The 27,970-nt window shown below is 34.1% G+C and overlaps 1 protein-coding gene across 4 annotated transcripts in view; it reads left to right on the top strand.

Annotated features, from left to right (window-relative positions):
• Positions 1 to 21,923, top strand: part of LOC105229712 (ras-related protein Rab-3) — a 31,869-nt gene extending 9,946 nt beyond the window's left edge. For all 4 annotated transcript variants that reach the window (XM_049451954.1, XM_049451953.1, XM_049451952.1 and 1 more), the window contains 4 exons: positions 14,596 to 14,820; positions 20,230 to 20,348; positions 20,907 to 21,078; positions 21,144 to 21,923. In XM_049451954.1, the coding sequence (XP_049307911.1) occupies positions 14,596 to 14,820; positions 20,230 to 20,348; positions 20,907 to 21,078; positions 21,144 to 21,290 (663 nt within the window). In that variant the 3' untranslated portion in view covers positions 21,291 to 21,923. The remainder of the gene's footprint in view (positions 1 to 14,595; positions 14,821 to 20,229; positions 20,349 to 20,906; positions 21,079 to 21,143) is intronic.
• Positions 21,924 to 27,970: the final 6,047 nt, after the last annotated feature.

The raw sequence follows: 27,970 nt of genomic DNA, 5'->3' as shown, positions 1-27,970 counted from the left end.
CACAGTGCACAGGCTGTCGGCACTAAGAGTTATCAGTGCTTTCCGAACAATTTCTAGCGATGCTGCTGAAGTAATAGCCAGTATGATGCCCATTGACATCCAGGGTGACGAATACGAGCGAGTGTATAAATTATCAGAGCCAACTACAGGAGCCAAAAGAAGAAAGAGAGTGAAAAGCCTAACTATATGGCAGCAGCGGTGGCAAACCTCACTCAAAGGACGGTGGACCTACAGACTCATACCGGATGTCCATTCCTGGATCGACAGACGACATGGGGACCTGGATTTCCACCTAACCCAAATATTAAGTGGACATGGATGCTTTAGAAGCTATCTATACAGATTCCAGCATGTTTTCTTTTATTGCCCGCGCTTTATAAGTGCAAGGGAAAAACTTAAAACTACACTCGGTGGTAGTTTTACGGTGGAAAATTTGACGACACTCATGTGTCAGTCCACTGAGAACTGGAGAGCTGTCAGCGAAGCGGCAGCCTCAATCATGACGAAACTAAGACATATAGATCAGAGTAGGCGTCCGTCAGTCTGTGCCATAGTAGAGACTTAAATGTCTTATCACTCCCACGAAGTAATACTTAATCAGGTGGTTCCGTGGGAGAGTCTGGAGTTGGGAGTAGGTTAGGTTTAGCGGATTAATGTTCCGCACTCCGGCTTTTGATGCTGTGCGCCACAAAGTCAATCTGAAGCTACACGCATCGATTTTAACTCTAACAGTTACATCTTCAGAAGATCCAGAATGTTAGTTAGTGAACCCACTCTATAAAGGTTGATCTATTTCGAGATTCTCTACTTTTTTGAAGAAAAAACACAGAAACTTCGAATTTAATGGGGAATGTTTATTATCATTCGAAAGAACATTCTTTGGCATTTATTTTTTGAAGATTATCTCTTTCAAATGTTGGCCGCGCCTACGTCTCAGATGGTTCATCTCTTGAGTTCAATTTTCGATGACTCGTTGATGACAAGTGATTACTACCTTTTTCTGTGTATGGAAAATTATTTTGCTAGGGAATTCGCCATAAGAGAAGTGTGTGAAATTTAACTATTCCAGTTTTGTGCCAAAAAGGACGAAAGAGAGAGCCTTTCATGACAGTAGCGTTATAAAACTACCTTAAAGCTAAAGAAATTACGCCTATTCCGCCTCCATTGGATAAGTCTAACTACGTATACTCCCAAATTTAATGCAAAAATGAGCGATTTCTTTGAAAATAATGCTCTTTTTTGATTTTTAATTGGAGACGGGTTGAAAGACCTTTCTTTTTTTGTCTAAAAAAGTTGTTGCTATTAGAAACTTTATCAAAATAGAAAATATTAACGCAATCTACACTCTGAATACCATTGTTCTGTGGAGCATCGTCAGTGAAGCATTAGTGCTTTTGTACAGACATTTGTCATATATACATATAAGTATATTTGTCCCGCCGAAAATATAAATAAAAAGGAACAAATTTGATGACCGGTCATAATAAAAATATCTACTCTCAGAGCAGCGTAGTAGTAGACAGTAGCTGAAATTAGGCAATCGATATTTTCTGCGAATTTGATAAGCATCTAATAATTGTTCATACCAACAACAAAAAAAAAAAATAATACAAGCAAACCGGCGACAATCTCACCCAAAGACCACAAACACGTTGTTGGTGTAGCGCTGTCTGGGACTTTATTGTTGTTGGTCAGTAGCGTGTAACCTTTTCATAGACTTTACTCAAACCCTACACTGACCCAGCACATGCACATGACTGAGTATCCCTTATGACAGCTGAGTGGACATAAGAAAAAATTGTTAAAAAAGTAAAAACCACAGAGCAGAGAGGGTCAATATAAACTAACAACAACTGAAATTGATTAATCGCCACATTTACCGTTTTCTTTCACACACAAAATTACATAAATGGAAATTTAAAACCACACTCTTGTGTGATCTCCGCTCGCTGTCCTTTCATTCTTCTAGCTCTACTTGATGCCAGCATGACAGTTTTTAATATTAGTGTGTGGGTGTGTGTGTGTGTGTCAATTTCAATGATGTTGTTTTTGGGGATAATTTGTCATCGCTTATCTTGTTTGTATAAATCACAATGCATGAGGTCAGTCACAAAAATAAACGCATTTGTAAACAGCACAAAAAGTTCGTATGCAAATATATACTTTACTGTTTGTGGGTATATGTGTGTGTATCAAGTGTCTGTGTGTATTAGTTTTTATCTATGATCCTTTGAGTCCAGTCACGTATGTTCGTTGAGCAAATCATTTTTGTTTTATTATGCTGATTGTTTGCTTTTGACGGCTGTCGTACGCCACTAATTGGAATTTCTAGTTTTATACTTGAAGGGAGTGGTTGTGGAGGTACGAAAATTTAACAACGCGGGTTTTATTTTGTTTTGAGCAAAGGAATATTTTTATGGGAAAAGTTCTACTGGTTATTGTAAAATATTTTTGTTTCAAAAATCGATTGCCCTCTTAGAATGCAGTTTGAAGAAGGAAGCAGATAATTACTAAACTCTTAGCATAGATGAAACGTCCTCTCTGTGTCGAAGGTCACGAACTTGGCTACGTCTTTTGAGTTAAAGGTTTGAAACTCGGCTATGTTGTTTACTAATATCAACTGACATTTTCTTCGTTTTTGAGGATTTTAAATATATTTTGACTAAATTTTTTTTTTGGAAAATTCACTACTTTTATGTAGAAACTCTTTAATTATAAAAAGCAATAATCAGATTTCATGAAAATACAATTAGGATCAATTATGGATGTTAAAATATAAATGAAATGAAATTTAATTAAATTAATTAAAAAATATGAATATAATTTAATCAAAAGAGAAGGTCTAGCGAGTGGTCTCTTTTCAATATTCTACGTTGTAAGCTTTTGTTCAGCAGTTTAATCGCAAATATATTCTCATGATGCTCCCAATGGAGGAGGTAACGTCAGCTAAATTTTTCGATTATTTCGCTTACAGTAAAAAACTTTAGATCCCGGTGGAGGACATCGCTTCTCACATAGAAAGGAGCCCCCCACTATGGTAGAACTTTATTTTGAAAAGTTTGAATAACTTTTAAATTTAAATTCGCTACACTCCCAGATTTGAATACCATACGTCCACATCGGTCTAAGTATTGTCTTATTAATTAGCAACTTCTTCTTCAGACTGAGGCAGGATCTTGGCCTAAGGACCCAGTATAGCTGCGTCAACTAGCTGATATAAATTTTTATTTTTTTATTTCGATAACCAATTTGCGTATACTACAATTTTTAGCAGTGAAATGGGTTGTGTACTTAGCTAAGTCATTTGAGCTGAAGGTTTGAAACCTGGCTGTGTCAAAATGAATAATAATATAAGCTGTCATTTTTAATGGCTTATTTTTAATTACACCAATGACTATGTCTTATTGATTATAAGTGTGAAAGCCGGCTGTTACAAAATTGGAAATAACGTAAACTGTAGGTTTTGTAGTGATTTCTGAGAAAGTATTACGAAGTATCTTCTGGCTTAATTTCAAAATTTAAATTACGAAGATTTGTCATAAATAATTTACAATTTTAATACTTACTTCTACATATTTCTGTTTAATTTCTCCTAATTGCATATTTCCAAACCTGTAGTGGTTGAAATGGGTTAAGTACTTAGCTACATCGTATAAGTTATATGTAGGTTCCAAACTCGACTGTGTCAAAATAATATGAACCCATATTTTTGAATATCTTCGGGAGAGACCAATAATGAACTTATAGTAAATATCTTTTATTCTTTTAGTATTCCAAAAAAAAAGGTTAACAGTCAACAGTTTGATATATGAAGTAAGAATTTTTTCTTTCTTTAAAAAAATGTCCCCAAGAATATAAAATCTGACTCCCAAATAACCAATAAAATAACAAAAAATTTATATGTTTTCCTTATGACCTACATAAATAAATTATAAACCGATGTACATAGATAGTGCATGCCTGTTGATGATTGCTAACCACAGTTACTGGTTTTCAAAGCCAACAAGGACATCTATTGGGTTTACTATTCACACAAATACTGCTTGCCAGTTCAACCAAGCGCTATTGCACACACAAACAAATAAATAGTTGCAATTTCTTCTACTTAGCAGCCGCCTAAGTACTCTTTTATTTGCATATATGGGAGTACATAAGTGTATGTAAGACTGCATGTGGCAGAGACGAGAATTGGGTCAGTTAGTTGGGGTAGCTTATGAACTTAAGCAATATGAGCTGCTCATATTTCCAAAGCCACTACGCATTGTCAAGGCATTCTGAAATGTGAATAAAGAAATACGAGCAGCGTTTGGTCTTCAGCGTTTATAATGACTTACATAGAATTGTATGCGTGTGCGCTTTTGTGTAGTTATGACTGAGCTGCTGCATGCAAATGCCCGTTTTATTTGATATTTTATGCTTATTATGCTCGTGCGTATATTTTCTCGCTCAAAGCTGTGTGGAAGCAGCAATAATTCCTAATATCATATATTCCAATATACAGCGAAACGCCTTGGGTCCTGTTTGCATTGCGTGTGACAGTGCGTATAAGCAACATAAATTTCCATCGATGTGCTGAAGACTGTTACTGGAATATGTTTGTTGTTTATATGAGAAGATTATTTAATTTGTAATTATAACGGTAAATTTTAGGTTTTTGCAGCTTGTAAATTCTTGAGGTATCGTTGGAAAAGACCACTGATACGTGCCATATTCATATGATATATAGTAGCTACCAACAAACTGTTCGACCAAAATGAAGTTCTTGTATGGAAAACTTTTTTATTTCATATTATATCTTCACGGATTTTGGACTATACTATTATTTAAACCAACGCTACAATCCGGGAATATTCTACTCAAATCGGACCACTATAGCATATAGCTGCCAAGGAAACAGTCAGATCCGAATCATGTTCTTGTATGGAAAACTTTTTTATTTGACAATATATCTTCACGAAATTTAGCAGGAATTATTGCCAAAAACTATGCTTTAAACTCCGAAAATATTGTTCAGTTCAGAGCACTACAACGTATAGCTGCCATACAAACTGCCATTATGACATTGACATTAACTCTTTACAAACTCATTTCCTGCAAGCAAATAATTCAATGAAAAAACCGTTAAAAATCATTTTGTAAATATTTAAACTCTCTTTAAACAAAATACTTGTGATGAGATTAAAAGTTTTACACGAACTTGAAAACGAAATTCCATTCACAAACTCGTTAGAAGCAGCCAAATAAATCTAATTACATTTGAAACAGCTCAAGTGTGCTTGGAAAGTTAAAAAATCAGTAAACAAAAAGATCACACGTGCTGAGAGGCTGGCTGATACACATGCGATAGCAGCTACATACAAACATACAGTCATGTTTCAATGTATGTATATATAAATGCATGAACGAAGGTGCGTTCTTACCACCAGCGCTGCTGTTGTGTGTAGCTTCGAGTGAACTAAAAGAATAAGTTTTCGCAAACGCACACATACATACACATATATGCAAAATCGAGACGCCTACATGTGTCTTCTTACACTAGACGTGCCATGAAGATAAAAACAACAAAGCAGCGCTTCCTTGCACACAAATGTACGAATGTCTTATATAAGTATACACATGCATGCATTTGTGTATGTGTTTGCGTGTGCTTCACTTTGCCGAGAGTCAACCCAGTTAACGCTTCCCTGCTTGCTGCAAGCGACGCTGATGACATCAGCCGAATGCATGAGCACGCAGCAAGAGCGCTAACACACATACATACACAAATGTAAATTTGCATTTGGCTTCATTTACTTTTGGTACCTGCCTTGCCTGCGCCTGTGTATATGCTACGCTGCGCCTTGTATGTGTGTGTGTGTTTGCTGCCGCCGTGCAAGCCAGCGCAATAACGTCACACCACGAAGTAACAAATAAACAGTAGCAACAACAAAGGCGACAAATGTGAGGTGGTTGCGCTGCCGTGAGGTGCAGAGGTGGCATAATGACCGGAAACAAGTGGGCATCCAGGCTATGACATTTTGGCGGATGAAGTGGGTCGTGGCATGAATGCATTTCAAGTGATATTTCGCATTACTTTTGTCAGATGTGTATCACCACCATTGCGAAAGGTGCACTTTGAGAATTCATTAAAACTTGTAGTGTTGCAGGAGTGGTGTCTAGATGGACATGTATTTGTATGTGTTCGAAGGAAAGGCTATTTTTGGCGTAGATTTTTGCTGGACTGCGCTTTTACCCGAAAATGTAACATTGGAGATAAGAAATGATTTTTTCTTCACTGATATGGAAGATTTATTCTTTCTTCAAGTGTTCACTTCAAATTGATATTTATGTTTACATCAAGCTTTGGAAAGTGGCAACAATCAATTTTTTTTGCCCTTATATTACTATTGGGTCAAATTTATAGATTAATTATTCGATATAGAGTCTCTGAATCCAAGGTATATTGAAAAGAAAAATAAACTTTAAGATATCTTTGAGATTTTACAGCGTTGAGCTAAGTTAAAGATATTTAACTTAATTTCCACAGATAAACATTAATATGTAGGACTGGGAATCAGAAAATCTAAACTATACTGAGTTCTGCCATAAGTTATATTACAAGTGTAATATATTTTTTAACAAAGTTATTTTGATTCAGTAATGAATATATTAAATGTACGAGTATCAAATATTATTCCAAATGATCACCTTTCGCTTTCACACAAGCCCTCAATTCGATTCTGTAATCGATCAATAACTGCACGCAGCACTTTCTATTGGTATTTTCGATGGTTTTGTAACCCAAAACTTTTGAGACTCTCCTGTGGTGTATTCGACAGGCAGCTATGATCCTAAATTGTAGGCCAACGAGTTCAAATCTGGACTTCCAGACGGCCAATACTCTGTAGCTATCAAACCTAGAGTATTGCTATTAATTCACTGCTGTGTGGTTTGTATGTTGTCTGCTGAACCAAAATCATGCAGAAAAATCAAATTCCCTCCATCGAGGAGAGTTTTTCTCAATTCGCTTTCTAAAACATCTTGGTGTTACACTTCTGACCCGGTTTTAACATCATTTTTCATAGAAGTGGAGAAGTGTAACGCTTTTACAGAAGATTATACATTCTACATCAAACCATTACAAAATCTGGAAGGCTTTCTTGAATGAACGCCCTATTAAGCGGACATACACCATGCACATTGTTGATGTTTTTAATTTATATCTTATTTTACTACATTAATTTATCATCGAAATCAAATTGAGTTGAAACTAGATTGCAGTTCCGCGGGTTGTTGTCCAGGCTGAAAATTTGGTTGTGTGCACGGTTAAAAAAAGCAATCAGCTGATAAATTTTAATTATTGAAAAAAATACAAAACTAAAACCACGAACAAGTATAAGAGCTGATCGCTAATTGAGCCAATCGTTAATCGATTTGTCGACTGTGAGAAAGGCAAGAACTGGTTTCTCAATTAGAATCTTAATGTATAGTATGTTTGTATAAGGAAAAAGGTTGGTTTTAAGTACGTCAAATTCATAAGTAGTTAAATATCAGAAAAGAAGAAATCTAAAATATAAATATTTGTAAAATCCATTACCTGGAAAATTCCGTTCTAAAAATAAAAGTGTTCGGCTCATCTTCAGTACTTAACATAGTAGATATATTTTGTCAAGTCAAAAGTTTAAGAAATTGTTTACTTCTGAAAAAAAAAAAAATAAATACCACATTTCATGGCAATGTTATGTTTTCAACATCAAACATTGCATGATTTCTTGATTGCTGTTTAAGAGTTTTTCTCAATTCCATTTTAACAACTATTTTTAGCATTTGGTATACTTTCTGCATTTGATATATGCTCCCTTGGGTAGCGCTATTTTCTCTTCTTTATGCAATTTCCTATGAAATTCTTGTTAGTGCTTTGGATATCAGGCAAAATGCTGGTAGCTAAACTCTGCAGAGAAAAGAGAAAAACATAACTGTCATGCAAAATTACCTCAATTTTTGTTGGTCATATATTGCTTATAAATATTTTTCTGAGAACTGATAACAGAAAAGCCCTTTAGACTTCTGGGAAATTGTGTAAGGTATGTCGATATATTCCGAAATTTGATTATTGAAAAGGTAATACAAGTAGAGTTGTTTCTTATTCGAATCCGCTGTTATACATATTTACATTTTTATACCAAGAGTAGTGTATATTAAGTGTACCATAAAGAAGAGAACGCCTCAGACCTTATAAAATATATATATAAAGTGATGAGTTGAATCGATTTAGTCATGTCCGCCTATGTGCTTGTATATACGAGAACCAGTCTGCCAGTTTTTAAGATATTGACTTGAAATTTTGCACACGACAAAACTTTGTATACTTTTTTTGATATAAGAAATGTGCCTGTGAAGGGTATTAAAGCTTCCGGGTAGTGAAAGATAGGATATTTTCTTGTTTTATATGAAGTTCGTATTTCAAAAAAATAGTTTAGACTCGAACTTCAAATGTTAGTCAGGTTCTGAACCTGTTCGATTACAAAATCCACTATCTAATACATTTTATATTCAGTGATTAACTAGAACTAGATCACTGATAAATTCGCGGATAAATTGTTCCTTTCGGATATGGCTACCACACAAACTGAGTGAAACAAATCAAGTTTAAAAATTTTATATCGTTATTTGGTATAAGCTTTGCACCTGTGAAGTCTATTTAAACTTGCGGGTAGCGGAAGTTAGGATGTTTCCTTGCTTTGTGTTGAAGTTCATATTTCCAAAAAATAGCCAAGACTCACACCCAAATTTTTAGCTAGGTGCTGAACCTGCTCTATTACAAAAACCACTATCCAGTAAATTGTATCTTCAATAATAAACTATAACTTAAATACCCAATCGGCACGGTCTAGTCTACGATTTGATGATTTCGATATATGACTTTCATGATACTTACATGTTATATGCTGAACACATTGTACTACCCTTATGCATAAACATATAGAGAAAGCAATTTAATCTAAACTGCGCAGAAAGCAAAAAGCAGAAGCAGGAAATTCGATACATGCCGGAGAGACAGCGACGGGCGGTGGTCTAGGCAGTCACATTTCTGTGGTCAGTAGCGAAGCACGAATGTGTGTTTGTAAAAAGAAGAGAATATGAAAAAAAAAAATTATCAAGAGACTTGGAATGACATCAGCTGCTGAAGTGTAAAAAAAGATGCGCAAAGATAAACTTAGAGTAATGATGAGTAGAGGAAATGTTGTGATATCGAGCTAAAAAGGGAACGAAAGTGAGGCATGAAAAGTAAGCAGACACTTTCAAGGACTCTCCAGCACACCAACAGTAAAGTAATTGGTGTAAAAACTCAATCATGCAGGCCAGCTACAAGCATGCAAAGACATGGTGGAAATAATATAAGCATCAAGTTGAAATTTTTAGTGCCTTCAAAGCGCACAATTAATCTTGATGATGCGCTGGCAAAGGTCGCATACAATGGCAGTGACCCAGAGTTAGAGCCAGCCACCCACGATACCGAAAAACCGCACAGACAATTGTGGCGTATTAAGTGCCCGGAAGATGTCCTCAAGGTGCTGGCATTTGTGGCATAAACAAAAGCGAGAATATCTCAGAAGAACGCAGACAGCCGGGCGCACAGTCATGCATAACGCTACAATACTTGTATATGTATTGTCAAACGTACACACACACACGCACATATGTGAAAACATCCTTGAGCAGTTGCTGTGGCGGCGGAGGCCAAGCATGTGATGCGAAAAGTGTTGGTCATGGCGTATGAGCAACATTGTATGCCATGTTGGTAAGCAAATCAAGGGCGACATGAACGATGCGATTTGTTCGCGCTGTGACCTTCGTTCGTTACGCTGTTCGTGCTGCCACAACCACAAGGTATGATGTGTACTTTCGAACAAAAAGAAAAAACAAAAAACAAAAGTTAAAGTTTTCTGCCGCCAGCAATTTGTCAAGCGCTTCCTACACGCTTCGCTTCGATTCGAACTTCGTAGGAGTAGCGATCGAAAAATAGAAAAACCGAGTAGTGAAGAGAAATAGTTACCCACGCAATGCCATATAATGCATACATCTACATAAGTACCGAACACGCCAAGCGATTACTTGCTATTCCATGAAATGAACAAGAAAAAAGGCACAGAAAAAAAAAACAAAAAACAAAAATAAATAAAACGGTACATTGCTGTGCAATGTTGACTATTTGTTCTTCGTGTTTGCTCAACATTCCTTCGATTGGCTTTATTTTCTCGCCTGCGCCTTGATGCGCATTTGCAATGTTCTACGATATTCATCGGCGGCGCGGGGGCGTATGAGCAACAAATTTCCATTGTGTACGCATAACAATGGACTAATGCATTTCCCGACTCACTGCGCTGCACACACACCCCCGGGCACACTCTCTCACTCAAGAAATCGCGTAAAACAAAATGTAAGCACTCACAGTTGGTCTCGTAAATCGCTTAAGTGTTGTGTGCCTGTTTTGTTTGCGCGTGTGTGCGTGCTTAACTTTGGATTGGGTTTCAGCTTAGTTGACTGTGCGGAAATTAATTTATTTCTCTTCCATTTCTCGCGTGAAATCATCTTCTGGAAGTGTAGGCGTAAATATTCATAATAAATATTTGTGCGCGTAAATGGAATTGAATTTAATTGAATTGAAATGAATCGTCTTAGAGAAGCTCATCTACTCGCATATGTTATTAGATGTTAGGCATAATTTTGAGGCAGCGATTTGTTTCAATCGCTTGTTATTGGAATGCATGAAGAGTTTTGGGTAATCCGCTTATTTATTGGTCTGATCAAATTTGAGCCGGACTGGTCCATTTGAACTACTTGCAAGCAGAATCGATAAAATTTTTTTTCTGGATTGCTACAACCTTTTTTATGTACGTGTGAAGTTTGATGTACACATGTGAAAAAGTTCGTCTAGCGGCTTTAAAAATTTTTTTTTTTTGTAATTTTGTGATTCGATTAAAAGCGGGGCCACGGAATCGTTGAAAATGTTGCAATTTCTCTCGAACACAAATATTGGAGTACTTAGTGAAGGTCGTGAAGTCATCGAAAACTTACTTCATGGGAGTAAAGAAACAGTGTTTGAAAATCGTCTTGTTAAGAGGGTAGTAAGGTTAATTCGAGCGAAAAAATGCATATTTTCAATAATTTTTTTTAAAGACACAATCAATATTTATTTATTTGCATAATTATAGCCTAATTATATGATATTTAAAGAATATTCTGTGAAAGTTTCATAAAAAAATATTAAAAAATGAGCCGGTGACAGAGAATCTTCGCAGAAATTCCAAAAAAAAAAATTTATTCGCCGTGAACCGCATACATGTAACTCATGACTGGATCATCTGAAATTAAAAAACCAAATTGATTTGATTAGTTGATAAGTTTCCTCACGTACGCTTTCGAGTTTTTTTTAATGATTTTTCAATTTTTTATAACGCTCGGATCTAAAATAATAAAAAAATTAAAAAAAAATACCTTACTACCCCCTTAATAGCAGTAGGAAACCTCAACACATTTTGATTAACATTTCGGTTAATATTTCGGTTATCATGAGAATTCAGTGTTCGACTGGTACCAAAATACCTGAATATTTTGCGGAGTCCTTTTGAGGATGCAAAATGGATACTTTTTTCATGTCACTTTGGACCCTATATTAATCAAAGGCATCATTACTGTTGACGAGACGTGGAGTGTTTCATATGACGGTCTAGCGAATAGCGCTTCAAACTTAGCTGAAATCGAAAAAAAACAAAATTCTGCTTACTTGTTTTGGCTCAACAGCCTATTTTTAAGGCAATAACAAAGATTTTAAGATTTGTATGGTATTAAAGTACCTCAAAATATATTTTTTTCAGTCCGGTTCATATTTGATCAGATGGTAATTTTGCTATTTCGCTCCCTCACCCACTTTCTTGTTGTTGTTCATTTCTCAATACCCCAGTCTATCTTCATGGGTCCTTGGCTCCGTCTACGTGGATAGAGATCACATCACCTTCATCGCACCCAGCAAGCTTCTTGAATTGTTCAGAGTGCTTGACCTTTATGATCATATGTGATATAGGAGAGGGCCCAATATACCAAAGTTTGCAGTGCATAGCCTCAATTATTATCTATCTATCTACGTGCTGTCATCACAAAATTTACAGTGCTTTTCTATTGTTCTTACAAAGATAAAGTTAAATTCACATCTTTTTTATTACTCGATAATGGGTTTATAAGTCCCATTAGATTATTTGACTTCCTAGTTTATATGTATATCAAGCTTCAAGGAAAATAGTACTTATTTAATGACTTTTCACTATTTTAAGTGAACCTCATTCATATCCACATAATCTGAACAAAATGACCGTCTATCGCCCTTTTGGCTTCAAATGTTATTTCTCAGGAAATTATGGAGTGAGGTATATGACTGAAATATAAAAACTGACCCTTAACTTCACATGATAACCATATGATAATCAATTTGTGGATATACAGACGCACAAGTGATTTTGAGTATAGCTCTTCGGTTTTGATGAATAAATAATTTTTTTTAGATTTTTTTAATGCCTTTCTCGAATGAAAAAATTATTTAATTCCAAATGAAATTAAGCTAGAATCTGGAGTAGAAATTATTATAGTAATATAATAAATCAGTCTCTAAAGTGGGATTTATTTGGCAGATACCCAACCCACACAGATGATTCAAAATTAATAAAAAAAATACTACCACGAATTACATTCAAGAATCGTCTGTTGCATTAAACTTCACCAAATGCGCACTTATTCTATCAATATCCACTACTTTTCTTTTACAATTTATATCAGCCAACTCTAAGAAATGTCATGTTTTTAATATTTTTCTAAGTTCTAAGTTAGTTCTTGCTCTTAATACCTTGCCAAGTTTCACCTTTCACTTTTAAATCATACTTGCGTGCTTTACCCGCTAACCCACTTAGCCGCGGTTAGCTAAACTTGTACGCAAAGCCACACTTGCAGACAGAAAACAGGAAATTTTAAGTCTAGCATTTCTTCTACAAACCGTTAACCAGTGTTACTGCAAACATATGCGCTTAAGCCAAAGCATTAGGTGAATTGAGCGCACGAGACTACTTAATCCACTTGCAATGCATGCTTGAAGATATATAAGTAGGATGTATATAGATATAAACTTGTGAAGATCGTTGTATGTGTAGTATATGTAGTACATCAGTAGAGTGTGCAGTAACATAGCTCAGGTTGAGATTATCGTAGAACTGTTGCTTTTTTGGTTGTCACTAGTCTAAATTAGACGGCGTAAAACTGATGAGGGATCATATCGTCCGTATGGATAAAAATACTCCAGCACTATTCAATGCAGTACCCGCCGGGGGAAGCAAAGGGAGAAGTAGTGAAGGACCTGGCTACACTTGGAATCTCAAATTGTTCATATAGGACTACTAAGTCGTATAGCTGTCTAACTGACTGATTAAAAGTAAGATATGTATATATCTTTGTATACCCTTTTATGCCACAAGAAATGTACCTATGAAGAGTATTGAGGTTGAGGCAGCGGAAGTTAACTCTGATTAGATTCCTAAGAGCCTATTCGAGCCTAAAAAGTGTTCTTAATAAACATGTATGGTGGAGAAATGTCGGATCGGAAACGTTTTTAGGCAAATTTCGTAGCGTGAAAGAGTCCTAGTACTGACGGATCACTCAGTGGTCACTTAACAGGAATCAAAGTCAGAACATTTTGAAGTTACTGAGAACGCATCAGAGCTTCTAAATAATATTTTACAAGTACAAATCACTGCTAAGTTTCAACTGAATCGTTGTATGTGGTCTTGAATGTTTTAGTTTGAAATTGCGAAAGGCTTGAGACCAAACGTCAACAAATAAATAGTTGTAAAAATATATAAAATTTCTAGTTAATAATGAGACACAGTTCCCCAGAAATCTTTACAAAATGATTCATTTGCCTATGCACACATATATACTTATGTACATATATGTAAATGTATATGGCGATGAAGTGAAGCAACAGGTTTACACATTGAGGCGACAGAAAAGCAAGCGTAGGCCTACACATTGCGGGTTTCAAGCGGCTGAGGGTATGAGAAATGCAATTTACTTATGTGCTTAACTAACACTTAAGGAAGCGAGTCAGCAAGTAAGTAAACGCTCAAGTACAGGCATACTTGTGGCAACTTAGAAATGCGTGCAGGAATGTTTAATGAAGCAATATTGGTGTAAGTGGCTGTGTGTATATGTGTGTGATACGGCATTGATACGCTCTTCCTTGACACACATATGTATGTGTATGCAAGGCACTAAAATATTAAAACAATTGAAGAGTAAATTAGAGTGTGTTTGTACTCGAATAAACTGGAGAGCAAGTGAAAGTCCATTTAGAGTGAAACTTATTGTGACAAAAACTATAGTCTTTACTTCACTGCTTTTATACACTATCATTATTTTACCTCTTCAGAGCATGTTAAACTTAAAGCCTGTTAGATCTGGTTTTCTTCAAAATGTCTATCTATTTCTAAAACTATGCTTTTCCAACTCTAACTAGCAATTCATTTCTTAAATAAAAAAAATCTTTAAACTTTTCTAAAATCCTACTTGCAGATGGCTGGCGGTGGGGACCCCAAGTGGCAGAAGGATGCGGCCGATCAAAATTTCGACTATATGTTCAAATTGCTTATAATCGGCAACTCAAGTGTGGGCAAGACAAGTTTTCTCTTTCGCTATGCCGATGACAGTTTCACCTCAGCTTTTGTGTCGACGGTCGGCATCGATTTCAAAGTGAAAACCGTGTTTCGACATGACAAACGCGTCAAGCTGCAGATCTGGGTGAGTATTGCTACTCAAAGAGGACAAAAAAATGCAGAAAGGAGAAATAGAATAATTGAGAAAAAATAAGAAAAGGAATAATAAGAAGAAAAAGTGGCAAAAGGAGCAGCGAAAGTAGAGAAAAGACAAAAATAATAAATAAAAAAAAAATCTGTCAATAATTGCAAGTAGGAAGGGGAGCGTAACGAAGCATAGCCGGGACATGCACGTGATTAATTGTGTATATGCGAGCGTAAATAATTTAAAAACTCTCCCTTTCTCTGTAGCGCATGAAAAATGAGTTTCTGCAAAGCAACATTTTTTATTAATTGAAAATTGTGTTTTTGTTGTGTTGCGAAGATTTTTATAAATGGACACTGGCGGCGACAAAATAGCACAAAGAACTAACCATTAAGCATGAATAAGTTTTATATTCTATACGCAGCTGTATAGATGCAGGCAGGGGTGAAAAAAGATATAAATATGCAGCAAGTTGCTTAGCCATGGACCTCTTTGTCGTCAACTATTTCCATTTAATGGCATATCATTTATGACCTTGACCAGTTACGCAGCAACTTATAAAGACTCAGTGGTCTGTAGTTGAACACGGAGGGTTGTGCTGATAGTACTTGACGTCAATAAAAGTACACGTTTTATAAAGGAACTTGGTTGAAAGAAAGCAATAGAGCTAAGAAAAGAAGATGATGGCCATTTTTCCTCTTCTATAATGGGTGATCTTACTTTTTTAAATTTAATGGAGAACATTTATAAAGAACATTATCTTGCATTTATTTTCTGAAGATTATTTCTTTATTATTCTTTCAAATGTTGGCGGCAGCTACCTCTCAGATGATCCATCCATTGAGTCCAATTTTCAATGACTCGTTCGAATATTTCGACTGGTAACTGGTAAATGACACGCGTGATCTTTCGATCCAAGGCTTGAGTCAAAATGGGATTGCCCGCATAGATTTTAGGCTTTACATATCCTCATAGGAAAAAGTCTAACGGCGTCATATCACATGATCTTGGTGGTGAATCGATCGACCTAAAACGTAAAGTTATCTGCTCACCGACCAAAGTGTTCTCTCAATAAATTCATTGCTTGATGCGATGTGTGGGAAGCGGAGCCGTCTTGTTTAAACCAAATGTCCTCGAGATCTCGAGCTTCAATTTCGTTTCACATTGGCATCATTTTTGAAGAAATATGGGCTGAAGATTCCATTGTTCTACAAACCACATCATACCGTTGTTGTGGGTGAAATGGTAGCTCTTGAATCTCTTAAAGTAGCTCTTCGTCCCAAATGTGACAATTCTGCTTGTTTACATACCCTCATCGCCAAATAAAATTTATCTCGAAAACCTCGGATCTTTTTGAAACTTTTCAAGACCCTATAGAGCGAAGCGATGCTGTTAGGGAAGGTCAAGCGGATTCGGTCCACACATGCTGTACGATTTGTGGTGTTTTTCGGTAGCACCAGGTTTTTTTGGAAGGCCGGGAAGTGGTGCTGATGAAAGAGCAAATGTATTCATTGTTCTTTTTGACATCAAAGACATCGTCCACTATGAATTTGTTCCTCCTAAACAAACTGTCCGCGCCATGTTTTACGGAAGTCCTCAAGATATTAAAACGGAGGGTCAATCGGGTCCAATTGGCCTCGGCCCCCAAGTCTATTCCGGAGAATGCCTTCCGTGACGCCTTCAATGCTTGGAAATTGTGCTGGCAGCGCTGCATCAATGCAGAAGGAGCCTATTTTGAAAGTTTATAAGGAGACGTAACTTTTGGAAGAGCCGGATTTGAACATTCGAACCACCACATTGAAGTTGTTCACACGAGTTACCTCGGCTTTACGCTGCTTCCATCGTTTCAAAACGAAAATAAATAGTAATTGTTTTGGTATTCTAGTCTGCTCTGTCTTTTCTATTTATTATTCACCATTTTCTATTTTAATTTTGCAATCAGTTAGATTGTAATCACATAGTAAAGGCATCTGGCAAGGTTCTCATGCAATAACTGCCTTAATAACTCTTTAAATATTTATAGCTTAAATTACCCTGCGAGAAATGGACTAGAACCAAACTATTTTAGTGCTACCACTGGTAAGCGTTCTTCCTTTTTTTAAAATAACCACTAGTGAGTTTTATGTTGCAATACCCCACAAAGTTTCAAGTAACATCTTCTGTATACCCGCTTTCTTCTAGCAAAAGAACTTTTATCAGTTCACGAACGAACACGAAACTGTAGTTAATTAGCTTATGCGACCCGCTTAAATAAATAATGGAGTGTTCGATTCATATACAACTCTCAAAAAACTACAGAAAAGTAGTAGTTAGCGCGTAGTGACAATGTCTCCTGTTCTGATTGCATTACATTTCCGCAAGGATCCTCATTCGCCTTGGCTAGCAACTTTCTGAGTTGCTGAAATTTGCATACAGAAATGAGTATGTACTCGGAGCGCTGTGAAGGTGTGCGTATAACCACCGTGCTTGCGGTCGCACTCATTTAACCTTGTCCTATTGACTTTTACTTATCAGTTAACGAACACTACGCGCCACCGCAGCATTTACATACGCTCGAGTGGAATGGCAAGAAAATGGAAAATGAAAATAAATACCCTCACTCTTAGTTAATGCAGTTTGTTAACTGAGTGTCAGTTTCATTTGCAATTGTAGTTGTGCCCGCCTTTGTGCATAAATACATATAGACGATTTTAATCATATAGCAACAGGTGGCTGGTAACATAACAAAACCTTTCATAAATAACATCTTTTGTTATCTTTCTTTTCCACAATATATCCTCAATGACTATCAATTTGTAGATATTGGAAGTACATATATAGGTGTTCGTAATTCTAATTGTAATTGTGTTGTTGCTACATGTACATTATCTACTATCTCTGTTATTAGCAATGATGCGCACGGCTGAATATTAACTATAGGTATATGCCTAATATCGGAGCAAATGTGCTTTCGTTAACTTTTTCATTTCTATTCATTGCTTTTGGTCATATAATAATAGCAACAAAAAAGGTAAAATACCCTTAATAGGTGTATTTTTTTTAGAATTAAAGGGTACAAAAAGATATTTACCTTGACTATAGATCACTTTGTATGGAAGCTTTATGCTATGGTTAGCCAATCTAAACAATATTTTCGAAGATTGCCCAATCACTTTAGGCTATGACTCTTGTGAAATTTCGTGACGATATCTCGTCAAATAAAATAGTTTTTCATACAAGCACTTGATTCCGATTGTTTATTTTGTATGGCAGCTATATGATATAGTGGTCCGATCCCAATAATATGTTGAGATATTATACCTTTGCTTTAAAAAATAATCTCTGCCAAATTTCGTGAAGATATCTCGTCAAATAAAAAAGTGTTCCATACAAGGACTTTAAATCGATTGGTCAGTTTGTATGGCAGCTATATGCTATAGTAGTCTGATCCTAATAATATGTTGAGATATTATACCCTTACTTTGAAAAATAATCTCTGCCAAGTTTCGTGAAGATATCTCGTCAAATAAAAAAGTGTTCCTTACAAGGACTTAAAATCGATTGGCTAGTTTGTATGGCAGCTGTATACTATAGTCCGATCTATATAATTTCTTCGGAAGTTCTACATCTGCCTTGGACAATAACTCATTCCAAATTTCGTAAAGATATCTCGTCAAATACAAAAGTTTTTCATACAAGGCCTTGATGTATTGGTTCGATCTCAACAGTTCGTTCGCAGAGTCGTGAAGATCAAACATTTAATGTTATACCGCTGAAAATTGTAACAGGTCTCGAAGTATTCATACCAAATATGTTTCAATTTATGGGAATTCAAAAGAAGAACACTTCAGTCTTTAATTTCATCTTCTAAGCATTGTTAATCCTTAGGAACATGATTTGGATTTCCATGAAACCATCCTCTCTTGTTACCGCAAACACAATCTGAAAAATTTTCTAAATTTTTGCTGAATACAAACCCTCTCTTTATATAAATTAGCTGAATTTGAAGTAATAGGAAATAAGTCCTTAATTTTACCGAAACTACCATATTCTGTATAAAGAATATTCGATCATACCAAAAAATTTCAGTTATAAATTATACCAGAACCCTCGAGATTTTCAAAAAAAAAAAAATGACTAAATTTCTATAATGCGTGCGATTCAGGTTGGTCGGAACTTATTACTTTTCATTTTTTCTCAATCAATTAGGTCAACTAAAGGGTGATTTTTTAAGAGCTTGATAACTTTTTTTAAAAAAAAAAACGCATAAAATTTGCAAAATCTCATCGGTTCTTTATTTGAAACGTTAGATTGGTTCATGACATTTACTTTTTGAAGATAATTTCATTTAAATGTTGACCGCGGCTGCGTCTTAGGTGGTCCATTCGGAAAGTCCAATTTTGGGCAACTTTTTCGAGCATTTCGGCCGGAATAGCCCGAATTGGCCAACTTACGGGTCCATTTCTTGAGATGAATTGTTGTCCGAAGTTTTCCCTCAAAATGGCCATAGAATCGCGAGCTGTGTGGCATGTAGCGCCATCTTGTTGAAACCACATGTCAACCAAGTTCAGTTCTTCCATTTTTGGCAACAAAAAGTTTGTTAGCATCGAACGATAGCGATCGCCATTCACCGTAACGTTGCGTCCAACAGCATCTTTGAAAAAATACGGTCCAATGATTCCACCAGCGTACAAACCACACCAAACAGTGCATTTTTCGGGATGCATGGGCAGTTCTTGAACGGCTTCTGGTTGCTCTTCACCCCAAATGCGGCAATTTTGCTTATTTACGTAGCCATTCAACCAGAAATGAGCCTCATCGCTGAACAAAATTTGTCGATAAACACATTTCGAACCGAACACTGATTTTGGTAATAAAATTCAATGATTTGCAAGCGTTGCTCGTTAGTAAGTCTATTCATGATGAAATGTCAAAGCATACTGAGCATCTTTCTCTTTGACACCATGTCTGAAATCCCACGTGATCTGTCAAATACTAATGCATGAAAATCCTAACCTCAAAAAAATCACCCGTTACAATAAGTTCTACAAAAAATAAATCTAATCTAACCTCTAAATTCGTCTCTACCCTATTCAAAGTAAGCAATCTCTTAATGCAAACTTTGTAAAAATATTCACATTAAACTTTTGACTCGGAAATTTTCAATTCTGTAAGCCTTATGCCATATTTATATACCCAAAACTATGCTGTCACCAATGTTCCTGCGTTCCACTAACCATACACTATACATTGAGTGTAATTCTCCCACACAGCTCTATGACTATAAAACTGCAACTTGTCGCCAATAAAAGTGTTAATGCACAGACATTTATTGAGATGCAATTAAATTTATTTTTATACGCTCAACGGTACTAATTTCCTCCTACATTTACTTCTCTCTCTCTCTCTCTCTATCTCTTACGTTAACAGGATACAGCGGGTCAAGAACGCTACAGAACAATAACCACAGCATATTATCGTGGCGCCATGGGTTTCATTCTGATGTATGATGTCACAAATGAGGAGAGTTTCAATTCCGTACAAGATTGGTGAGTAATTGTAGAGCAGTGAGGAAAAACAAAGAAATTGGCTGATGAAGTGGAAAAACTGGAGATTTAAAACCATGTTACGAGAGAAAATACTTTACATATATTATAGATGACTAAACTTTATACTGAAATGTTAGTACTGATGATATACATATTAGTATATGGCGAGAAAAAAGCATCGGGAATTAACTTCACTTGACTTAAGAAATATTATTAATATTATTAAGTAACGAAGTTTTTGCTGTAAGACCAAAGTCTTTACAGTTAATTGTAATTGATGCCACAATATGCTGTCTAAAAACTATACTATTAGAATTTTTGTTATGTACGCTGTAAAAAATTTTACTTATACTTTGAAAAAACATTTTCGTAAACTTTGAAAGATATTGTTCGAAAGACTCCTTAGTTTCTTCAGGTTGCAGACCACAATTGCATCGTAGTGCGATTTACAAAAAGGGAAAAATATCATAGATACTTATAAAGAAAGTGGCTAATAGATGAAAACTATTAATTTTTTTTTCTCTCTCTCTCTCACTCTCCCATGTTCAATTCAAACAGGGTGACTCAAATCAAGACATATTCCTGGGACAACGCACAAGTGATACTTGTCGGCAACAAATGCGACATGGAAGATCAGCGAGTGATCTCATTCGAACGAGGCCGACAGCTGGCCGATCAGCTAGGTGTGGAATTCTTCGAAACCTCAGCCAAAGAAAATGTGAATGTTAAGGTATGTAAAATACAGTAAAAACATATAAAATTGTATTATTTAAATTTTGCAAATATTTATTGCAGGCTGTCTTCGAACGACTGGTGGATATAATTTGCGACAAAATGTCGGAGAGTTTAGACTCGGATCCGACGTTAGTGGGCGCCGGGCAAAAGGGACAACGACTGACAGATCAACCTCAAGGCACGCCCAATGCGAATTGTAATTGTTAAACACACATACACAAACACATACTTAAACACATACATAGGCACATATATACATAAATAGACACATGTAGACACAAATAAACTTAAATAAATAAATAAATGTAAAACTATATAAGCTAAGTGAGGCAGTAATACATATACATATATAAAAGGAGTAATTCTGTTGACTTATGTTGTCCGGTTTTTGTTGTCTCAGTTTTTAGTGTTTTTGAAGAAGAAGACACTGAAGAATAGATGTAATTAAAGCGTGTTGCATGTAAATGTGCTGAGAAAAAAGTATGAAATTATTACAAACAAGCCGTTAATGCTGTTGAAAATATAATAAATTGTGTAGAAAACATTGTCAAAAGGGGCACAGCAAATAATGAAAACGAAGAAGGTTGCCAGATAAACAATATTTACAAGTCTACAAACGAAACTTTATTGAACAAGCTATAAATAATTAACTAAATAAAAAATAATAATTAAAACAAATAATATTAAAAAAACGTTATTAAAATAAAAAAATAATATAATTTAAAAAATGTATTTAAAAAATTATATAATATTAATGAATAATGAAACTAAACAAAAAATAATAAAATTGAAATATTAATGTGAAAAAAATTAATTTAATTAATAAATAATTAATTATTATTAATAAAATTAATTAATTAATTAATTGATGGAATATAAAAAATTAATATAATTAAAAAAATTACATAAAAAAATATTTAATTAAGAAAATTAATATAATTTAAAAAAAGAATATGTAATTAAAAAACTAATTTAAAAAAAATAATGTAATTAAAAACTAATTTTAAACAAAAACAATAAAATTAAAATATTAATGTGAAAAAAGTAATTGAATTAAAAAAATGAAATTAAACAAATTTATGTAATTAAAAAAATTAAAATAATTTAAAAAATTAATTAATGAAATTTAAATAATTACTATATGTAAAAAAATAACATATTAAAAAATTAATTAAAAAAATAATATAATTAAAAAAATTAATGGAATAAAAAAGGAATAAAATTAAAAAAGTTAATGTAGTAAAGAATAAATGAAATTAAACAATTTTAATGTAATTAAAAAAATTAAAGTAATTAAAAAATTAATTTAATTACAAAAATTAACATAATTTAAGAAATAATTAAATTTAAAAAAATAATATGTAATTATAAAAAATAATTAAATTAAAAAAATAATAGTGAAATTAACACAATTAAAGAAAATATTAAATATAAAAAATTAATGTAATTAAAAAATTAAAATAATTTAAAAAAATTAATAATAAATGTAATTAAAAAAATTAAAATAATAAAAAAAATTAATGTAATTAAAAAATTAATATATTAATATATGTAATTAACTAACAAATTGTATTGGATATACTGTGCAACTTGTATGCGAAGTAATTTGAATCGTTGAAATACATACATATGTATGTACTCGTAGTGTTGCCGCCGCAGAAGATCGTTATTTGTGTATGTTTCCATGAATATTATATGACTAAAAGGTATTTAACTGTAATGTAATTACACTTAGCAACACACACACATATATACAAATATACAAACATGTATACAAATGTTGAAATTGTGCGCATGTGTGTGTATATGCGCAAAATTTGGTGAAATTCAGTAAAAAATATAAAAAAATTGTAATTACAGCTGAAATTTGCAGAAAAAAACAACAACATGACTATGTAATAACGTTTATAAATTACAACAAATACAATAATTACTAAAATATTATTACCATAACAATTACAGTTACGCTGTTAAAAGGCTAACTACAAAAGCAAAATAACAAGACAACTATAAGAAAATTCTGAACTTGTACAACAATAACACAAAAGAAGCTACACTTTTTACAAAAACAAAACAGAAAAATAATATATAATAAAAGTAATATCATTAAAATAATATTTAAATAATTTAGTTGTAATTTATTTATATTGTTAAAGACAAGCAAACACAAACAACAACACTACACCAAACAAACACTTACGCCCACACAACCACACACTGACCCACATACACTGCATAGCTGATGGAGGAGTCGCTATGTAACGAAAAGTATTAGCCGCAAAAGACACTTTTTTACTAAAAACTAAAAAAATATATAAAATAACTGAGTATAAAGCTAAGCAACATAACTCGCAGCGTTCAAATAAAAAAGCATTCAAATTACATAAATATGTTTGCAACAAAAATGGCATATTTAAATGGTTCGAAGGTATACATACTTTCATTGTTGGCATGTGTTAGTGACTAAAATAGCATACTTTCTGATAGAATCATTTAGCAGCTGCAAAATGCAATGCAAACAAATAGAAATAATCAACAGAAAATTTACATTTCAATGGAGAATTCATTTTGCTTAAACGCAATTGGCTGCCTTGAAGCTCTAACATACAGAAATTTGCTGAAAATATCCACTTATATATGTAATCGATAGCAGAAATGAAAAACTCATACTCAAAATGCAGTATTTACTAGGCAACTAATTCAAATATATGAGAGAAAATCCAAACAAACATACATACATATACACACATACTTGTTTACATTTACATTTACATAATACATACATATAAACATACGCTTAACTTATTATCATTGCATGTTTTATTGTAGTAAATATATATATATATGATCATAATAAACAAAAATAAATTCAAAAGAAAACGAAAACAAAAACACATATATAAATGAAATGATTATGACTATTGAAGAAATACAGTTATGATATGTCAGAAAAAAACACTACAAAAGTTGCGTAATATTTTCTATGCAAAAGCTAAATTTTGTAAGGTTGACTAGGTAACGACAGTTCGCCTGAGCGGTCCTATAATATATAGGAACATCTATCCCCAGAACAAAAGGAACATTTCATCATCAATTCTTCCCAAGAAAGGTGATCAATTAGAGTGCAAGAACTCGCGAGGTAACAAGATAGTCAGCATTCGCTTAGCACCGAGATTGAGAATAGAACAAGCAGGCTTTCGTTCAGAATGTTTTTGCAGGGGATCCGTAGAATGAAGCCCCTCATCTATCTCATGGTTATTATCATCACGCAATCTAGAAAATTTTAGTTTGGGGAGAGGTCACCTCAAAACTAATTAAATTATAAAGGGTGCTATACATTGAAGAGGGATGGGATGTCGCATTTTCTACAAAAAAGAACTCAGTAGAAGTGGGCATCTGATAGGGCTGCGTTCTGTCAACGATTTTGTTTGCCGTCGTATCGGATATCGTTCAGGAAACATCTCAGCTCGAAATGGAAGTATTTAGTAGGGTATAAACAGATGGCTCTTAGACCTAAGCTATGCAAACGATATAAATACATATGTTAAATCGCACAAACCTTTGATGACATGATAAAATAAAACTAGTAACGGTGAAAGGAACTATAGCTAGGAACTATATCTAAATCACCGAATTAACATCAACAAAACAATTTCTTACACATACAATGCACAGTACTTCCAAGTTGATGGCATATAACTTGAAAAAATAAAATAGTTTTATTACTTAGTTAGTGTTATATCTGTAAACAGAAGATCAAAGAAAAACATAAGAAATCATATAAAGAAGGCCAAACATGCTTTCGGCATCATCAAAACGATCTGTAGATTTTCGACGCGCTCATTATTCGGCATGCTGAAATGCTTATATTCAATCCACATTTCTATGCGGCTGTATCCAATCTGAAATTTTATGGCCTCTGGCATCAAATTGATGAAAGTTTTCACTAACCGATACCTTCCCAATATATGCAGTATTTTCCGCTCCGTCAGCGTCTCATATAACCACGCGAAAATCCAACACCCCTAAGGGCTCAAAAGAATGTGGGGTTAGCTCGGGTATATTCTGAGACGAGGATTAGACAGAATCACGTTATCAACTGGAATCCACAAGGGAGTCAACGGAAAGGCCGATCCGAACCTGGAGAAGAAATTGGAGTATCGAAATATTTAAGCTCCGAAAAAAGTTGGAAGCAAGTCAAGAGGCTAGCATAAAATTGAAATAAATGAAAAAGTCTTATTGTGTTCTTTCGTTCCTCCCAGTCTTCTTGGGTTATTATTATTATATAGGTTTATTATTTAAAACCAATTTTTTTTGCACAAGAACAACGTTGACAAGTTAGTCAATTTTATTGTCAAATTAATCGTTCTGGAATAGCAACTTATTGTGTGCTTTGCCATTTTATGGGCATACATAATCCATATGTGCTTGTCATTCGTCGAGTTGTTGAAAATTTCGAGCGTACATTTTCTTTTCATAATGTTCAAGTGTAAATAAGGCAAATAACCGCTCGAAATAATAAAAATATTGTTCCCGTTCAGTCAAGTGTTGCCGAAGGCCACTAGTTATCAATTCCAAGACGTTCTCAAGAATTGGTATTGTATCAAACGCCAACCTGTCTGATTTTGAGAAAGAAATTGGGCTTGAAGCTATATTAAGTCCTCAAATTACTCATGAACAACCATTACATTCACCTAAATTGGCAGTTTAATGTGGTCTGGTGGAATCATCGGTCCGTACCTCTTTCGAAATGAAGCTGGAGACACCGTTACTGTCAATGGAGAGCAGTATAGTTGGATGATAATCAATTTTTTATAGCCGCAATTGGAAGAAGTTGATCTTAACAACAACTGGTTCCAACAAGACGGGGTTACGTACCGCACAGCACGTGCAACAATCGAATTATTGCGAGAAAACGTACTATTCATGACATAAGATTTGATTTAGAGGAAAAAGTACGCGAAAATTAGATTAATCGAATTCCTTCCTGCATAAAAAACAATTATTGTTTAAAGAACTCATATCCCTTTTATTGAAAAACTGTGCAGATAGTACACGTCACATGTCAGGATTAAGAGTTTGCCCGGAAGGCTCTAGTAGGTGATTCCATGTCAATCTCACCAAACATATAACAAAATCTTTTTGACAGCTAATCCTGGCTTGACCACCGTTGACCTCATGACGGGTTTCGTTTGACGTTGTCGCAAAAGATCAATTTTACATAACCAGTAACAATCCACTTGGATCGATTTAGTTGCGAGTGACGCCTTATGTAATGGATTCAAAGTGTTTTTTTGTGCAAGCTCCTGGGTAATTTTAATAATGCTGACATGACGATTGGTCTAAACGATTTTCGTTACTTTATTGATCTTTTCGATGATTTGCCTTCAAGGGGATGTTGCATTTTTGACATAAAAATTGTCCGGGTTTGGCTGTAATATTATCTGGCAATTTGTCAATTCCATTTCAAAAGAATTGCGCTAAGAATGAATCAATCATGAATTCCAGTTCTGATGTGAATCGTATTCTAATTAGGGTGTTCTGCATTGTCCAGAACATTTTGTAATCCGAAGGATAATACATAAGAGTTAGCTAGGGAAATATCTTAATAACAATTTGAATAAAAATTATAATGAGATTGAGCCTAAAATAGTTGAAATCGATTTATATCGTTCACATCATATCGTCGTATTCATATAGATATGTGTCCTATAAATGTAGGTTCCCTGGCTGTTTTTCGGTAATTTTCCTTGAACGTCATCGTTTTTAATTTTTTATTTTTCAGGAATTCGATGAAACTCTCGGTTGTCATAATCTTGCCAGAGCCCTATTGCATTTTTCTCACTTTTCTGCTCTATTCCATATACGAACAGCTTGTATTCATCTCATTCTATACAAACATATCCATTCTAACACATTCTCCGCTAACCTATAAATTGGTTACCTTTAGATCGAAATAAAAATCGTAATATTGTATATTTTTGTCAATTCTTAATTACATTTATTTATGCAATTCATTGTGTTTAAATTAAATATTCTTTACGGCATAATATTGTACAATAATTTTCCAGTTATTGTAACCGTGCAACGCTGGAACGTAAGTAATATACACAGAGAATATACGGGTAAATATGTATTTATGCTTCGCTTTGTTCCGATAAGTTTGATATACTTTTTTGTATACATATATAACTATTTATATTTAATATGTTTATTTTTCCATATAAAAAACTAGCATTAAATGATTTTCTTGATTTTGTGTGTTTTTTACTGAACTTAAACTAGAATGTATACACATATCTGAATGTTTAGAAATCATTTTCAATTACTTTATATATTTTTTTCTAATGGAAAACTGCGGTATGAGTGTGTCGTATCGAATTTGTTCATGCGTTTATGTGTATGTGTGTATTTTTTTGATAACTTAGGTACTAAATATTATTATTTTCTAAATATAGCCGTGTGTTTGTATGCTGTATATATAATATACAAATTTCTTTTCATTACATAACTACTAACTACAATAATTTCAAGAAAATTATTTTTCGGGGAAATAAATTGAAAATAAATTAAATAATATAATATAACAAAATAATAGTAAAACAATAATTGCAATCACTGGTTGAGTATTTGTTTTAGTTTTTTGCTTCTAAATAAATTTTAAAATGCCAGCGGTCTGAGAGATTCAAGATTTCATTACGCGTTTATGTACATTAAATCTCTTTCTTAAAATAAACTAGTAAATAAATTAAATTTATAATTTTATATAAATAATTACTGACGTGCGTCGAATTTTGTGCAAGATTTTTATAATAAATGCTTTGCTTTCTACTTCGATGTCACTTAAAGTTGCTCTCTTCTATTTCTTTTGTCTTAAAAACAATTCT

This window comes from Bactrocera dorsalis, chromosome 3 (genome assembly GCF_023373825.1).
Source record: "Bactrocera dorsalis isolate Fly_Bdor chromosome 3, ASM2337382v1, whole genome shotgun sequence".
Lineage (NCBI taxonomy): Eukaryota > Metazoa > Arthropoda > Insecta > Diptera > Tephritidae > Bactrocera > Bactrocera dorsalis.
Note: the sequence above shows the minus strand (reverse complement) of the source record. Positions and strands in the feature narration are given on the sequence as shown.